This window comes from Podarcis pityusensis (assembly GCF_964106645.2).
Source record: "Podarcis pityusensis genome assembly, chromosome: 12".
Taxonomy (NCBI): Eukaryota; Metazoa; Chordata; class Lepidosauria; order Squamata; family Lacertidae; genus Podarcis; species Podarcis pityusensis.
The window spans coordinates 1,191,850-1,209,593 of record NC_138037.1 but is presented as its reverse complement, the minus strand read 5'-3'; the positions used below and the strand labels follow the sequence as shown (position 1 = coordinate 1,209,593).

The 17,744-nt window shown below is 48.1% G+C and overlaps 2 protein-coding genes across 15 annotated transcripts in view; both read left to right on the top strand.

Moving 5' to 3' along the window:
• The window catches only part of LOC308459772 (uncharacterized protein), a 71,267-nt gene that overhangs the window by 40,058 nt on the left and 13,465 nt on the right, over positions 1 to 17,744 (top strand). For 3 of the 14 annotated variants that reach the window (XM_080975432.1, XM_080975420.1, XM_080975421.1), the window contains exon 2: positions 2,982 to 3,487. The exons of 8 other annotated variants lie outside the window; for them this stretch is intronic. In XM_080975432.1, coding sequence (XP_080831558.1) covers positions 3,074 to 3,487 — 414 coding nt within the window. In that variant the 5' untranslated portion in view covers positions 2,982 to 3,073. Of the gene's footprint in view, positions 1 to 1,584; positions 1,716 to 2,981; positions 3,488 to 13,602; positions 13,802 to 14,512; positions 14,686 to 17,744 lie in introns of those variants that run through there. 3 more of the 14 variants (XM_080975422.1, XM_080975428.1, XM_080975425.1) reach the window with 3 other exon arrangements.
• LOC308459799 (uncharacterized protein) lies at positions 3,688 to 8,588 on the top strand. Its single transcript, XM_080975499.1, has 4 exons — positions 3,688 to 3,769; positions 4,044 to 4,123; positions 4,767 to 4,893; positions 4,973 to 8,588. Exons 2-4 carry the CDS (start codon positions 4,052 to 4,054, stop codon positions 6,598 to 6,600), a joined length of 1,827 nt encoding a protein of 608 aa, XP_080831625.1. The 5' UTR covers positions 3,688 to 3,769; positions 4,044 to 4,051; the 3' UTR covers positions 6,601 to 8,588.

Genomic DNA, 17,744 nt, shown 5'->3' with positions numbered 1-17,744 from the left:
GTTTTTACATGAGTTGAATGTGTCCTTTTTTTGAAAATGCATCTCTGGGTTATTTGTGGGGGTGAGGAATTCGTTCATCCCCCCCCCCAAAAAAAATATAGTCCAGCCCCCCACAAGGTCTGAGGGACAGTGGCCCGGCCCTCTGCTGAAAAAGATTGCTGAGCCCTGTATTAGGCTTTATCTTTTTCCCATGTGTAGCGGATTCACCCCGCTAACTGCCCCCCATTAAATATAGCAGACCCACCTCATGGTACACCAGTTACACCCCCCAGTCTCTCCCCGCCCCCCCAGTGCTCCTTCTCCCCACCTCATCTGGTTCCACAGCCGCGACTTCTCCTCCGCCACCAAGAAAAGATGGATGAAGCGGTCTTGCCAGAATCCCTCCGCCATCTGTGAGACAGAAAGGTGAATGAGAAGTCAGAGGTGGAGCTGTGCATGGCGAGCGAGAGATGGGCCACAGAAAAAGCCTCACGTGCCGAGGGCATTTGGACATTGGCAGCCATTTCATATTTTAGTTTTGTGAAAATTGATGCACCCTGCTTTGGGCTCTTGGAACCCACCAGTGACCATCAACTAATAAAGGAGTGGATTCACTCCACTAACTGCCCCCCATTAAATATACCAGACCCACCTCATGGTATGCAAATTACACGAATTTCTGCAATTTCTCACAGGCTACCTTGTGAGGATCTTGTGTGAGGGGAAACTTAGTGATTTAGAGTCTTAGGAAAGAGCCGAACGAACAAGAACAGTTTTATTTACAAAAAAAGTTTGTGAAACAAATTTGGGTCAGGAGGTGTGTTCTCCTTAACTTCCTACTTAAACTAAATAGAAAGATCTCACTGTAGTACATGCACAGCTTTTCTTAAACTTCAGTTGCTAAAAGCTCACTTGTTGCACTTCAGTTGGAAGTTCAGGTTTCTACCATAGGAGGTAAAAGAATTAACTCGGTTTCTGTTCATTTACTTAGTTATGACCAGGGCTACACTTAAATACTTTTAATACAGCGCAGCTTCCTTCTTAGCCTAATACTTTGGTTCCTGAGCGAGGGGCATTTTTCGTTCGTCCGCCTCTCTCTTAGCCACCCTGAGGGATTTCCCACAGACCCAGGGGATCCCCTCAGCCCTTGTTCTTGGTTTGGGGATCTCCTTTTCCTAGCAGATCTCTCCCCTCCTGACTGGAAGGAAACCCTGGTTTAGTCCGTCTTCCCACAGCTTCTCCCTCTCCTGCCTCAGACTCAGCCCTCCAGATTAATTCCTGCCTCCATACTCTCCCCAGACCCTCCACTGGGTCATCTTCCTGCCTAAGCTGTGAGACTCCTTCTTCTGGCTAGAGAGATTCTCCCCAGATCAGAGTCAGTTCTCCCTCAGAAAAGAGCCTCTCCGAATAATAATAATAATAATAATAATAATACCCCTCTCTGATCAGGCCCTGCCCAACTCTCTCCCTCAGAAAGGGCTCCTCGGGTTTTCCCTCCAAAAGGGCTGGCAGCCAATCAGAAAGAGAGAGAGGCTCCCGCCCTCTGCTGGAACCTCGGAGGCACTGCAGCCCCACACTCTGCTCTGGCTCTGAGGGAAAATACCTCATGGGTTGAAGCAGAAGGAGAAAGCTAGGAAGAAGAAAGGACACAGATAAACTGACCGAGGCTTCTCTTGTCAGTTGTATTTCACAATTAGTTTACAGGAATATCTGCAACATATGGTTCATTATTAGAGGTCAGCGCCTGAGATTGAGGCAAATGCTCAAAACTGCAGATTCCAACCCCCCCCCCCCCCCGTTTCTAGAAGGTCTGTGTGTAACTTGAGGCTTTTTTCCCGTGCTTGAGGCTTTATGTTATTATTATTGTTGTTTCTTGGTATTATTACTAGTACTATTACCACTGTTCCAGAGCAGAGTGCCACCATTTTAAAATACTTTAAAACAAATAACAATCAGAGGAATAGGCTGGGTCCTCCGTTGTCAGAGGCCTTGGGAAAGAGGGGGAGGTGCCTGTGTGGGGAGGGAATCCCCCAAGGGGGGTCTGCCCCCAGGATGCCCTCTCTTGGGCCACCCCCACCCAAGACTCTCAAGGGGGTGAAACTACCAAGAGGGCCCCCTCTGCCAAATTTCACAGCCAAAGGGATCTGTAGGGAAGAAGGTGGTTCTTCACATATTGGGGAGGGGGCTAAGTGAACCCCTCCTGAAGGCAGCCCTGTTTAGGGCAGTTTTTAATGTTTAATGCTGTATTGTGTTTTTAATATTTGGTTGGGAGCCTCCCAGAGGGGCTGGGGAAACCCAGCCAGATGGGTGGGGGGTAAATAATAAATTCCTATTATTATATTATACTCCTGTGAGAACTTTGAATTGGACCTGGAAATGAAGGGACCACCAATGCAGCTGTTTTAAAACAGGAATTAAATGTGTTCTCAGGGGTTGCAATGGGAGGGATTCAATGAGATGGGGTAGACCCATGGATGCTCCTTGGAGAAAAAGGGGGGAAATAAATGCCCTTCATAAAGAAAGGGAGCCCAGCCAACAATCTGGAGCAATTCAACAATTCTGAACCATCCTCAAGAGCAGTTCCACTTAGAGGGCATTGCGACGATCCAATCTGATCCACAGCAGACAGTACCCTGGCCATGTCATCTCTGCTCCAAGGGGACAGTGGTGGGCAAGCTGGCCAGAGCTGGAAAGGGGCACTTCCAAACAGAGAATTTATTTACAATCATAGGAGGAATGTGAGCCCTTCTCACTTGTTTATAGTGCTATCCTTTGGCCCTCAGACCTAAGAAAAAGGGATTCCACCCCAGCAGTTTGTCTTGAGAACTTTGCACATTCCAAGTGGCTAGAAAATGGGACAGAAGCAGGAAGGAAATGGTCACTGAGTTCAGAGTCTGGGCTGTGTTGCAGTCCAGCCCTGGTTCCTAATAAGATTCCGGGAATCTTTTTCTTTTCCTGGCTGTGTATCAATTTCATAACAGAACAATGTATTTGCTTTGTAGGGTTTGCAAAGGCCTCTACTTAGGAAAGACAGAACTTGGCAGTAGAACCAAGAGCTTTCCTTCGATCTCTTGGAGATTTCCTGAGAGCCCAGATGGATGAATCAGAGTCCGCTGGCCCTGAAGCAGGAAGAGGCCATGCCATCCAAACTGGGAGCAGTGGGGGATTCTGGGAAAGCTCCATGCAGAAGATCCTGGGTGAGGAGGACATTTTCCGCTCAGATGTGCAGAGCCAGCAGTTCAGGCAATTCTGCTACCAGGAGGCCAAAGGACCTCGAGAGGTTTGCAGCCGACTCCACCACCTTGATCATCGGTGGCTGAAGCCAGAAAGGCACACAAAAGCTGAGATGCTGGATCTTGTGATCTTGGAGCAGTTCCTGGCTGTCCTTCCGCCAGAGATGGAGAGGTGGGTGCGGGAATGTGGAGCGGAGACCAGTTCCCAGGCGGTGGCCCTGGCTGAAGGATTCCTCCTGAGTCAGGCAGAGGAGAGGAAGCAGGCAGAGCAGCAGGTGAGAGAGACTTTCCTCTGGATATTCCCAAGGGGCTCTGAACATGAGAGAGAGTATCCCAAAATTCTCTCTTAATCCCCCAATCTTATTTGGAAAGCCTCCAAGGAATGAGATCGGGTACCCCTAAAGCTTTTTCCTCTCCCAGTCCTTTTCTAATGTTTATCTCCATTCTCTGCTTCCAATTCCTTTTGCTCTTTCAGGGAAAGATTATCTTTGCAGAAACGGGCCTGGATACCTCTGTGGCAGAGAAGACTCCATTGGACGCCAAAGAGAGACCACTGGGTAAGGAGGAAGGAGGGTTTTTTCCCATTTGGTCACACATTTGGAGATTTTGCCACTAATCTGTGGGTCCCCCCCCCCCAACATTTTGGGGAGGACACTAGGGGCCAAGAGCCCAAAGTGGGGACATGTATTTTTACCTAGCTAAGATACAAATGTCAAAATGCACTCAGTAGGTGAGACTTTTTTACAGGCCCACCTGTAGTTAGAGATGCACTGCTTCACCTGTAAGAGGAGCATGTGAAAATGGCCTGCCACTTACCTTTGTCTCTCACAGGTGACAGAATGATGCTGGCAAGAGATGCTTATCCATCTTTGCATGAAGGCAGAGATGCAGCAGCTATGGAACCAGATCAGGTAGGGAGAATGAAGGATTGTGGTGAAAGAGTCCCTAATGAATCTCTCTCCTCCTTCTCTTGGCTGTAAAGGCCATTGCAGGAGCTTTATGTTCTGAGAATGGTGAACAATCACCTCACGTTGACTAGCCTCCTGAATGTTGCTAATATTATTTATCAGTTGTTGCAGTTTTATTTACAGATTTAACATTTAATGCTAAAATAGGCTTCTAAGCGGTTGACAAATCATAAAAACAGTGGCCAGAATTCACCTTTCCCCTCCTTCCCCTCCCTGTGACCCGCAGTACCCCCTGAAGTTGACTTTAAAGCCTTGTGAAGGTTCCCCCCACCTCCAGAACAGTAGGCAGGGAGAGCAAAGAGAGGATCCTTCCATCTGGGAAACTGGAATCCATGAGCAGAGAGAATTATTTGAAGATCACCATGTGGCATTCCATCCATTCCCCCAAAGCTTAATACCAGTCATTAAAATACACACAAAAAAACAGTTTTGTTAAAACATTAAAATATGCATCCATAATTAAAATGTACAGCAAAACAATTACATTAAAACAAAACAGCAGTGAACAGGCAGAAAACAACAGAGCAATGTGAAGTAGATAATCTGTATGTTGTCTAAGAAGGCGACCTTTCCCTTTTTACTTTAGGGTCTGGTGTGCTTTGAAGATGTAGCTGTTCATTTCACAGATGAGGAATGGGAGTTGCTGGACCCTGACCAAAGAGCTCTGTATAAGGAAGTAATGGAGGAGAATCGTGGGATCATGGAGTCTCTTGGTAAGGCTGCCTTTTGGATTACAATATCTCTTTTGGAATTCAGTCCCTGAGGCTGTGATCCGTTTCTTTTTTGTTGCAGATGGTGATGAATCAGAAAGGAAGAATGAGGGAGACCAAATCTACACAATGGAGAAGCGGTATCAATATTTGGAGTGTATAGAAAGCTTCAGAATAATTCATACAGGGGAGAAACCATATCAGTGCTTGGAATGTGGAAAGAGCTTCATTCGGAAATCGTATCTCCGTTCCCATAAAAGAACTCACAGCGTGGAGAAACCCTATAAATGCTTGGAATGTGGAAAGAGCTTCGCCTGGAAGGTCAATCGAACAGCCCATGAAAGAATTCATACAGGGGAGAAACCATATCAGTGCTTGGAATGTGGAAAGAGCTTCATCCAGAAGATAAGTTTCACAGGCCATCAAAGAATTCATACAGGGGAGAAACCATATCAGTGCTTGGAATGTGGAAAGAGCTTCATCCAGAAGAAAAGTCTCACACGCCATCAAAGAACTCATACAGGGGAGAAACCATATCAGTGCTTGGAATGTGGAAAGAGCTTCAGTTGGTTCTACAATCTCAGTTCTCATCAAAGAACTCACAGCAAGGACAAACCGTATCAGTGCATGGAATGTGGAAAGAGCTTCAGTCGGAAGGATAATCTCACTCTTCATCAAAGAATTCATGCTGGAGAGAAACCATATCAGTGTTTGGAATGTGGAAAGAGGTTCAGTCATAGGTTCCATCTCACATCCCATCAAACAACTCATACAGCGACAAAGGCATTTCAGTGTTTTGAATGTGGAAGGAGCTTCACCCGGAAGGAAAGTTTGACTTCCCATCAAAGAATTCATACCGGGGAAAAACCGTATAAGTGCTTGGAATGTGGAAGGAGCTTCAGTTGGAAGATTAATCTGACTTTACATCAAAGAACTCATACAGGGGAGAAACCATATCAGTGCTTGGAATGTGGAAAGAGCTTCATTCGGAAGGAAATTCTCACTTCCCATCAAAGAACTCATACAGGGGAGAAACCGTATCAGTGCTTGGAATGTGGAAAAAGCTTCAGTCGGAAGAGAAGTCTCACTTCACATGAAGGAAGTCACAGCGAGGAGAAAGCATATCAGTGCATGGAATGTGGGAAGAGCTTTAGCCGGAAGGATTGTCTGACTTCACATCAAAGAACTCATACAGGGGAGAAGCCCTTTGAGTGCTTGGAATGTGGGAAGAGCTTCACTCATAGAGCAGGTCTCATGCACCATCAAAGAATCCATACAGGGGAGAAGCCCTTTGAGTGCTTGGAATGTGGAAAGAGATTCAGTCAGAGAACTGGTCTCATGTCCCATCAAAGAATCCATACAGGTGAGAAGCCATTTCAGTGTTTGGAATGTGGAAAGAGCTTCAGTCACAGTGCTAGCTTTAAGAACCATCAAAGAATCCATACAGGTGAGAAGCCATTTCAGTGCTTGGAATGTGGAAAGAGCTTCAGTCGGTACTCCCATCTCAGTTCCCATCAAAGAACTCACAGCAAGGACAAACCATATCAGTGCATGGAATGTGGAAAGAGCTTCGCTTGGAAGGAAAGTCTCACTCCCCATCAAAGAATTCATACAGGGGAGAAACCGTATGAGTGCTTTGAATGTAAAAAAAGGTTCAGTCAGAGCGCCCAGCTCTCCGTCCATCAAAGAATTCACACAGGGGACAAATGATACCAGTGCTCAGAATGTGGAAAGAGCTTCAATGAGTGTGACAATCCCGCTTCCCATCAAAGGATGCCTATCAGGAGAGGCATAGAAACAGAATTGTAGAGTTGGAAGGGACTACCAGGGCCGTGGCAATGCTGGAATGTCTGCTGAAGCATGCCTGACAGATAGTCGTTTAACCTCTGGTGATGAACCTGCAAGGAAGGAGAGGTCACCATCAGAATTTTCTTCCTGATGTGTAGCCATTTGGATCCTACCCTCTGGAGCAGCAGAAAACAAGCTTGCTCCATCTTCCATGTGACCCTTGATCATCTTGGTCACCCTCCTCTGCGCATGTTCTAGCTTGTCAATATCCTTCTTAAATTGTGGTGCCCAAAACTGGACACAGAACTCTGGTGGAGTCTATCCAAGTTAGAATACAGCATGACTATTTCTTCCCTCAATCCAGACACTGTGCTTCGGTTGTTGCAGCCTAGAATAGGATCAGGTCTTTTTTGGCTGCTGCTGCATTGCACTGCTGAAGAGGAGAAGGGAGAGTGGAAGAATGAAAAGTCTTTGAGTGGTACATGGGTGTTCTATCCAAGGGAAACTGACCACCGCACCAGCCGGAGAACTTCCTTAGTGCTCAGGTCCCCAGCTGTCAGGAAGGGAAGGCAGGATCAGCATCATGGAGAGGATCGGAGGAGTGTGCTTCAAGGCCACAGCTAGAAAGCCAGCAGCAGAGGGAGAACATGCATGTTGTCTTGTGTGAAAACAACTCAAGTAAAAGCCTCACTATTTTGGAATCTCAACTCTCATGGATAGTAATGGGGTTACCAATTCTCCTACTCGAACTTAAGCAACTAAGTTTATTGAGGATTTTTTCCAAGAGCTTTTGACACTTTGGGAATGACTCTAGCAAATGCCTTTATACTTATCTACTGTCATGTATTTTGACCAAACTGGGGGAGGCAGTGGAAGACAGAAGTGCCTGGCGTGCTCTGGTCCATGGGGTCACGAAGAGTTGGACACGACTAAAGAACTAAACAACAACAACAACACTGTCATGTATTAAATACTGGAAACTCATTGTTGGTCCTAATTTTCTGACGTGGGTGACCTTAGAATATGCACATACAGCCCCTTTGGTGGGCTGGAGAATACTAGGATCAAAATATTTGAAATCCCAGGTGACTCTAGAAACAACAAAGTCAGTTAGAAAGATATGGAACATATTGCCTAATAAAGATAAAGTTGTTCTATACTCGCATGCCAAACTCGCCCTGTGGGGAAACCCCATAGTAAAAATTGCTAAAAAGATGGTACTATGGAAAAATTGAGTGGAAACAGGTGTATTGACTCTGGACCAAGTGATAGATGAGGAATGTTATAGTTATGCTGCTCAAAGACAAAAATATCATCTACCAGTTGGGGCCCAGAGGCAATATCTTCAGTTACAACATCTCCTAACTGGTCTCTTTGGGCCAGGAGCTTTCTCAGTTTCTGAGACATGTGAGATACTGGAACAATTGAGCAATTCACTTGAAACTAGAAAGCCAGGAATTACTTTTTATACCTACCTACTAACAATAAAGGGACGTGGGTGGCGCTGTGGGTTAAACCACAGAGCCTAGGACTTGCCGATCAGAAGGCGGTTCGAATCCCCACGATGGGGTGAGCTCCTGTTGCTCAGTCCCTGCTCCTGCCCACCTAGCAGTTCAAAAGCATGTCAGAGTGGAAGTAGATAAATAGGTACTGCTCCGGGGGGAAGGTAAACGGCCTTTCCCTGTGCTGCTCTGGTTTCCCAGAAGCGGCTTAGTCCTGCTGGCCACATGACCTGGAAGCTGTACGCCGGCTCCCTCGGCCAATAAAGTGAGATGAGCACCGCAACCCCAGAATTGGCCACAACTGGACCTAATGGTCAGGGGTCCCTTTACCTTTTACTAAAAATAAATAAGTTTGATATGCAGTCCTTAAGGAATGATTGGAATAAAGAATGAGAAATGTCAATATTATCTGGACGGTGGGAACGTATTTTAGAATCTATTGCCCTCTTAAAAGACAAAGTCCAGCAACTGGAGGAACGTGTAGCTACGCTCCAAAGAATTAGAGAGCTGGAGCTCTTCTTGGAAGCAACAGAGCACACCGTCTCCACCAAGGAGGAGACAGGGGACTCCCCTGAGAAGGAGGCTAGTTCACCAACACAGGAGCCAGATATATGGAGAAACGTGACTCAAAGAAGTAGGAGGCCCAGGGTTCGCTCTGATTGTTTAGAAATACACAATCGCTTTGAGGTCCTCTCCCCTAGCATGGAAGACGAAGAGCAGACTCCATTTGAGGATCTCTCCCTCATTACAGTCGATCAGGTATATGAAGACGAGCAGCAAAGTCAGTCCTCAGGGAATGTGCAGGCGACCTTGGAACGGACAGCTCACGGAAGAACCCTGACCAAACCTAAGAGGAGGCGTGTAGTGGTGATAGGGGATTCCCTACTGAGGGGAACAGAAGCAGTGATCTGTGGGCCTGACAAGATGTCTCGGGAAGTGTGCTGTCTCTCCGGGGCTAAGATCCAAGATGTAACTGAACGACTGCAAGGAATCTTAAAACCCACTGACAAATACCCCCTCCTCTTGGTTCATGTGGGAACCAATGACACTGCAAGCAATAGCCTCCAGAAGATCAAAAGAGACTACGAGGCTCTGGGCAGGAAATTGAAGCAATTAAATGCACAAATTGTCATCTCATCTGTCCTCCCAGTTGAACGACGTGGCCCAGGAAGAGAGGGAAAAATAGTGGAAGTGAACAGCTGGCTTTGCAAATGGTGTAAACAGGAACGGTTTGGATTCTTAGATCACGGACTGCAGTTTCTTGAAGATGGACTTCTGGCAAGCGATGGGCTGCACCTCACAACGGTTGGGATAAATGTTTTTGCCAAAAATCTCAGAAACCTCATCAGGAGGGCTTTAAACTGACTAATGTGGGGGAGGGAGACAGTGCTCCTGAAGGTAGGAGTCTATCAATTGATGAAGATGATCATCCAAATGTCATAGACCAAATGGAGCAAACAGCACGCAGACCTAGTGGTGGGAGGAAAAATCCTTAAATAAGAGACACGGGGGAATGATTAATGGACTTCAGTGTCTGTACACTAATGCGCAAAGCATGGGAAATAAACAAGATGAGCTTGAGCTCTTGGTACAGCAAACTAAATATGACATAATAGGCATCACTGAAACCTGGTGGGATAAGTCCCACGATTGGAATGTAACAATGGGGGGATACAATCTATTTCAGAGAAACAGACCAGACAAGAAAGGAGGAGGAGTGGCATTATATGTCAGGGATGTGTATACCTGTGAAGAGATCCAAGATTTAGAACCTCAAAGCCAAAGTGAGAGCATTTGGGTCAAAATTAAGGGAGAGAAGAATAACAGTGACCTCATTGTGGGAGTTTACTATAGATCCCCAAGCCAAACGGAGGACATAGATGATGCCTTCCTGGAACAGATGGCCAAGCATGCAAAAGGAAGGGAGATAGTAGTAATGGGGGACTTCAATTACCTGGATATTTGTTGGATGTCAAACTCAGCCAAGAGCATAAGGTCAAACAGATTCCTCACAGGCCTTGCAGACAACTTCATTGTCCAGAAAGTGGGAGAAGCAACAAGAGGAACAGCCATTTTAGATCTGGTCCTAACCAATGTTGATGACCTGGTTAGTGGGGTAGAAGTGGAAGGATCATTAGGCGTGAGTGATCATGCACTTCTGAAGTTTACTATACAGCGGAAAGGAGCAGCCAAGCATACTAGGACTCAATTTCTTGACTTTAAGAAAGCCGACTTCATAAAACTTAGGGAAGTGCTGGGTGAAATCCCATGGACAGTAATACTAAAAGGAAAGGGAATTCATGATGGCTGGGAGTTTGTTAAGAGGGAGATAGTAAAAGCACAACGTCAGGCAATACCAATGAGACGGAAACATGGAAGGTGCCTAAAGAAGCCAGGGTGGCTATCTAAAGAACTTTTAACTGAGTTAAGATTAAAAAAGGATGTGTACAAAAAATGGAAAAGGGGGGAAACCACCAAAGAGGAATTCAAACAAATAGCCAGCACGTGTAGACACAAAGTCAGAAAAGCTAAAGCACAGAATGAACTCAGGCTTGCTAGAGAGGTTAAAAGCAACAAAAAAGGTTTTTATGGGTATGTTCGTAGCAAAAGGAAGAACAAAGAAACAGTGGGGTCACTCAGAGGAGACGATGGTGAAATGCAAACAGGGGACACAGAAAGGGCTGAACTCCTCAATGCCTTCTTTGCCTCAGTCTTCTCCGATAAAGAAAACAATGCCCGACCTGAAGAATTTGGAACAAATGATTCAGCAAAGGAAACACAGCCCAGAATAACTAAGGAGATAGTACAAGAATACTTGGCTAGTTTAGATGTATTCAAGTTTCCAGGGCCAGATGAACTGCATCCAAGAGTATTAAAAGAACTGGCAGATGTGATCTCAGAACCACTGGCAGTCATCTTTGAGAATTCCTGGAGAACAGGCGAAGTCCCGGCAGACTGGAGGAGGGCAAATGTTGTCCCTATTTTCAAAAAGGGGAAAAGAGAGGACCCAAATAATTACCGCCCAGTCAGTCTGACATCAATACCAGGGAAGATTCTGGAGCAGATCATTAAGCAAACAGTCTGTGAGCACCTAGAAAGGAATGCTGTGATCACCAATAGTCAGCATGGATTTCTGAAAAATAAGTCATGTCAGACTAACCTGATCTCGTTTTTTGACAGAATTACAAGCCTGGTAGATGAAGGGAACGCAGTGGATGTAGCCTACCTTGATTTCAGCAAGGCATTTGACAAGGTGCCCCATGATATTCTTGTAAAGAAGCTGGTAAAATGCAGTCTTGACTATGCTACCACTCAGTGGATTTGTAACTGGCTGACTGACCGAACCCAAAGGGTGCTCATCAATGGTTCCTCTTCATCTTGGAGAAGAGTGACTAGTGGGGTGCCACAGGGTTCTGTCTTGGGCCCGGTCTTATTCAACATCTTTATCAACGACTTGGATGATGGACTCAAGGGCATCCTGATCAAATTTGCAGATGACACCAAACTGGGAGAGGTGGCTAACACCCCAGAGGACAGGATCACACTTCAAAACAACCTTGACAGATTAGAGAACTGGGCTAAAACAAACAAGATGAATTTTAACAGGGAGAAATGTAAAGTATTGCACTTGGGCAAAAAAAATGAGAGGCACAAATACAAGATGGGGGACACCTGGCTTGAGAGCAGTACATGTGAAAAGGATCTAGGAGTCTTGGTTGACCACAAACTTGACATGAGCCAACAGTGTGACACGGCAGCTAAAAAAGCCAATGCAATTCTGGGCTGCATCAATAGGAGTATAGCATCTAGATCAAGGGAAGTAATAGTGCCACTGTATTCTGCTCTGGTCAGACCTCACCTGGAGTACTGTGTCCAGTTCTGGGCACCACAGTTCAAGAAGGACACTGACAAACTGGAACGTGTCCAGAGGAGGGCAACCAAAATGGTCAAAGGCCTGGAAACGATGCCTTATGAGGAACGGCTAAGGGAGCTGGGCATGTTTAGCCTGGAGAAGAGGAGGTTAAGGGGTGATATGATAGCCATGTTCAAATATATAAAAGGATGTCACATAGAGGAGGGAGAAAGGTTGTTTTCTGCTGCTCCAGAGAAGCGGACACGGAGCAATGGATCCAAACTACAAGAAAGAAGATTCCACCTAAACATTAGGAAGAACTTCCTGACAGTAAGAGCTGTTTGACAGTGGAATTTGCTGCCAAGGAGTGTGGTGGAGTCTCCTTCTTTGGAGGTCTTTAAGCAGAGGCTTGACAACCATATGTCAGGAGTGCTCTGATGGTGTTTCCTGCTTGGCAGGGGGTTGGACTCGATGGCCCTTGTGGTCTCTTCCAACTCTATGATTCTATGATTCTATTGGACTCCACATAGAGGTCTGTATAAAAAGGATTTGCTAAGGCTGCATTATGCTGGAGATGTGGTAAGGACAATGTCTCCCTGAAACATTGGTTTATAGTCTCTTGGGCTTGCCATTCAGAAGGCTGGTGGTTCAAATCCACTTGACAGCGGTGAGCTCCTATTGCTCTGTCCCAGCTTCTGCCAACCTAGCTGTTTGAAAGCATACTGGTGCATGTAGATAAAGCGGTACCACTGCGGCGGGAAGGTAAAGGGCGTTTCTGTGTGCTCTGGCTTCCGTCATGGTGTTCCGTTGCTCCAGAAGCGGTTCAGTTATTCTGGCCACGTGACCAGGAAAAGCTGACTGCAGACAAATGCCGGCTCCCTCAGCCTGAAGCGAGATGAGCGCCGCACCCCATAGTTGTCTTTGACTGGACCTAACTGTCCAGGGGTCCTTTACCTTTTTATATACCTAACATTATTAGGTTTTGGGAGAAAGTGCTGGTTTGTATAATTATGGCCGATCAGAAGAAACTAAAATTTTCAGCAGAGAATATTTTTGTGAACTAAATACCTACTATATGCAAGTTAACGGGACAACGAAAATGGTAGCTACCCCTCTGAGGCATCTGTCTCAACCCTCTGAGGCATCTGTAGACCAGTAGATTACTGTACAGTGGCAGAGGTGTCTTCCTGGGCGTCCAGCATCAGGCCCCTAGAAGGAAGGAAGGGGGTGGGACAGGCACGCTGCCTTGAAGGGGTGGGACTCCCCCTACACCCCCCCCCCCATCCTTCAACTCGCCAGGCCCGCAGCCTTGCGGGGAAGGGCGACCCGTGAACGTGGCTCAGCTGCACGTGGGATCTGGTTCCTTCTTGTCTGGTTTTGGCTACAGCCAAGCAGGAGGCAAGGATGGGGATGAAAGGAGATGCAGCCCGGGGGGGGGGGCACGCTTCCCCTGCAAGCTTATCCTGCTCTTTCAGGCCAAGGGAGAGACCAGCTCAGATCCCTCAAAACACAGCATCTGGGGGGGGGGGGCAGCAATGCGCGGGGCTCCTGCGCTCCGGCTCTGGAGGAAGAAAACGCAGAGAGGGAGGGGGGGGATGAGCTTGGGGCGCTCGGCTCGCCAAGGGTTAAAAGGAACTGAGCCGAATTCCTAGAGAGGAGATGAAGAATTGGGGGGGGGGGGACAGGTCACTTCCTGCAAGCGGGGCGTGGATGTTTTGTGTGCCTCCTTTGCAAGCTTCGCTGCCTGGGGGGCTCCTGCTGCAGTCTGGTGAGTCTCCTCTCTCTCTCCTCCCTTTGGGCTGCAGGCGAGGGTGCAGGGGGGGGGCCGTGTTCAGATCATGCGTGCCCCCCAGGGTCCTGCGCCCCCCCTTGCTCTCTGCAAAGCCAGGGGGTGGGTGATTTTGCAGGAGGGCTGCTATTACCTTCCTTTGTAACCATGGATGCTCAGCGCTTTGTGGAGAAAAGAATGGCAAGCAAATAAACCGCATTTAGATTGATGTTGAGCTTCAAACCATATTTTGTGCTCTCCTCTTTCACCCTAATTAAAAGGTTCTTTAATTCCTCCTCACTTTCTGCCATCAATGTTGTGTCATCTGCATATCTGTGGTTGTTATTTCTTCCGGCAATCTTAATTCCTGGACGCTGCCTTGAATGGCTGGGACCCCCCCTACATCCACCCCCCCTTCAACTCGCCAGGCCCGCAGCCTTGCGGGGAAGGGCGACCCGTGAACGTGGCTCAGCTGCACGTGGGATCTGGTTCCTTGTCTGGTTTTGGCTACAGCCAAGCAGGAGGCAAGGATGGGGATGAAAGGAGATGCAGCCCGGGGGGGGGGGCACGCTTCCCCTGCAAGCTTATCCTGCTCTTTCAGGCCAAGGGAGAGACCAGCTCAGATCCCTCAAAACACAGCATCTGGGGGGGGGGGGGCAGCAATGCGCGGGACTCCTGCGCTCCGGCTCTGGAGGAAGAAAACGCGGGGGGGGGGGTGAGCTTGGGATGTTTGGCTCGCCAAGGGTTAAAAGGAACTGAGCCGAATTCCTAGAGAGGAGATGAAGAATGGGGGGGGGGCAGGTCACTTCCTGCAAGCGGGGCGTGGATGTTTTGTGCGTCTCCTTTGCAAGCTTCGCTGCCTGGGGGGCTCCTGCTGCAGTCTGGTGAGTCTCCTCTCTCTCTCCTCCCTTTGGGCTGCAGGCGAGGATGCAGGGGGGGGGGCCGTGTTCAGATCATGCGTGCCCCCCAGGGTCCTGCGCCCCCTCCTTGCTCTCTGCAAAGCCAGGGGGCGGGTCATTTTGCAGGAGGGCTGCAAGCCTGTTCTTCCTTCATAGCAAAGGCTGCTCACCGCTTTGTGGGGAAACAGTGGCTTTCATCCCCCCAGACTTGAGTTTGCTGCAATAGCCGAGGAGTCTCCTGGGTGTCCAGAGCCCAGTCTAGTCCTGTTGAGTTTCAGTCAGTCAGGCTGGAGGATGCGGACTAAGTGCTGGGATCAGTCTAAGCCCCTCTTGGAGGATGAGAAAGAGCAGGGAGGGGGGGCTGGCTGGGCCAGGGAGGGGTCAGTGCCTCCCTGCAGGAGTGGGGGCTCCCTTCCTGCTTGGAGGAGGCGGGGTGAATCCGGAATGTGTCCTTTTATTGAAAATGCACCTCTGGGTTATTTGTGGGGCTGAGGAATTCGTTCATCCCCCCCCCCCCAAATATAGTCCTGCCCCCCACAACGTCTGAGGGACGGTGGACCGGCCCGCTGCTGAAAAAGGTTGTTGACCCCTGTTTAGGCTTTATCTCCCCCCCCCATGTGTGACGGATTCACCCCGCCAACTGCTCCCCATTAAATATAGCAGACCCACCTCATTACACCCCCCCGGCCTCTTCTCCCCCCCCCCCAATGCTCCTTCTCCCCACCTCGTCTGGTTCCACAGCCGCCACTTCTCCTCCGCCACCAAGAAAAGATGGATGAGGCGGTCTTGCCAGAATCCCTCCGCCATCTGTGAGACAGAAAGGTGAATGAGAAGTCAGAGGTGGAGCTGTGCATGGCGAACGAGAGATGGGCCACAGAAAAAGCCTCACGTGCCGAGGGCATTTGGACATTGGCAGCCATTTCATATTTTAGTTTTGTGAAAATTGATGCACCCTGCTTTGGGCTCTTGGATCCCACCAGTGACCATCAACTAATAAAGGAGTGGATTCACTCCACTAACTGCCCCCCATTAAATATAGCAAACCCACCTCATGATATGCAAATTACACTGTAGCCTTATGCGGCTTTGCCCTCGGGTTGGAAAAATATTGCGCCTGGGAAAGGGAAGTGGGAGTCAACAGACACTCAAGGAATAGTTTTGGAGAAAAGGCTTTTTATTTCTACCATCCATGAACTGGTAGAAGGAGCAAGTGTGGTAAGTCACAAAAAGCATGCACGAGTTCACAATCATGTGCACAAGCATGTATACCCCTTCCAGTTCCCTCCTCCTTTCTCCTCCTTCTTCCAGAGTCCTGCCCCATGTTGAGGTTCCTGAGCATGTACAGAAAGCTGTCTTGGGACTATTGTGGCCTCTTGGCACCCTTCCCAGGAAAGGGGGAATGAGAGGAGTTCAGCATGTCCAAAGATGTTGCAACTCTTCCTGGAGAAGAGTGACTAGTGGGGTGCCACAGGGTTCTGTCTTGGGCCCGGTCTTATTCAACATCTTTATCAACGACTTGGATGATGGACTCAAGGGCATCCTGATCAAATTTGCAGATGACACCAAACTGGGAGGGGTGGCTAACACCCCAGAGGACAGGATCACACTTCAAAACGACCTTGACAGATTAGAGAACTGGGCCAAAACAAACAAGATGAATTTTAACAGGGAGAAATGTAAAGTATTGCACTTGGGCAAAAAAAATGAGAGGCACAAATACAAGATGGGGGACACCTGGCTTGAGAGCAGTACATGTGAAAAGGATCTAGGAGTCTTGGTTGACCACAAACTTGACATGAGCCAACAGTGTGACGCGGCAGCTAAAAAAGCCAATGCAATTCTGGGCTGCATCAATAGGAGTATAGCATCTAGATCAAGGGAAGTAATAGTGCCACTGTATTCTGCTCTGGTCAGACCTCACCTGGAGTACTGTGTCCAGTTCTGGGCACCACAGTTCAAGAAGGACACTGACAAACTGGAACGTGTCCAGAGGAGGGCAACCAAAATGGTCAAAGGCCTGGAAACAATGCCTTATGAGGAACGGCTAAGGGAGCTGGGCATGTTTAGCCTGGAGAAGAGGAGGTTAAGGGGTGATATGATAGCCATGTTCAAATATATAAAAGGATGTCACATAGAGGAGGGAGAAAGGTTGTTTTCTGCTGCTCCAGAGAAGCGGACACGGAGCAATGGATCCAAACGACAAGAAAGAAGATTCCACCTAAACATTAGGAAGAACTTCCTGACAGTAAGAGCTGTTGGACAGTGGAATTTGCTGCCAAGGAGTGTGGTGGAGTCTCCTTCTTTGGAGGTCTTTAAGCAGAGGCTTGACAACCATATGTCAGGAGTGCTCTGATGGTGTTTCCTGCTTGGCAGGGGGTTGGACTCGGTGGCCCTTGTGGTCTCTTCCAACTCTATGATTCTAACTAGAGTGAGATTAAAGTCAGTCTCAGGCCTGCTCTGACAGAGTCTATTCATTAGCTTTTTGAAGCATTCTTGTACTGATAAAAAGTAACGGTTTGGCCTTGCCACAGCATCTTGTGAGAAAATCAGAGAAGAGCAGAGAAAGGCTGTTTTGGATTTTTAGAAGACAAAAGGAATTTTGGACAGTTTGGGGCCTGGTTTGGGGGGGGGGGACTTTGGGCCTAGGTGGGGTCACCTGTCCTCATCTTCATTCCCAACTCTCAGTCTTTGGACAGCCTTCTTCAAGGCTCGCCCCAAGGTTGGTCACTGATGCTGTCCCAAATTTGGGAGCTGGGAGCTGCCTCCTGCAATTGTTGCTAGGTCAGCCGAGCGTCTCCTTTGACGGGGTGCAGTGGGTATCTGGTCAGAAACCCCATGGTAGGAATTAGGTAGGCTGGGAAGCACACTCCATACCATCCCTGTGGGTGGATATGAGAAGCTTGCCTTCCATAAGCCTGCCTGACACACGTCTGTGAGCAGAGACACTACCTTCCCCTTCTGAAGGCCACACCAAGCCAGAAAGACTTCCTGGCGTGGACTCAGATGTAATGGTTTGGGCTGGGAAGGTACAATTGCAGATTGTC

Coding starts and splice junctions, on each gene's coding strand:
- LOC308459799 (XM_080975499.1), top strand. CDS start 4,052: ATGATGCTGGCAAGAGATGCTTATCCATCTTTGCATGAAGGCAGAGAT. Junction 4,124..4,766: donor CAGCTATGGAACCAGATCAG/GTAGGGAGAATG, acceptor TTTTTACTTTAG/GGTCTGGTGTGCTTTGAAGA. Junction 4,894..4,972: donor TGGGATCATGGAGTCTCTTG/GTAAGGCTGCCT, acceptor TTTTTGTTGCAG/ATGGTGATGAATCAGAAAGG.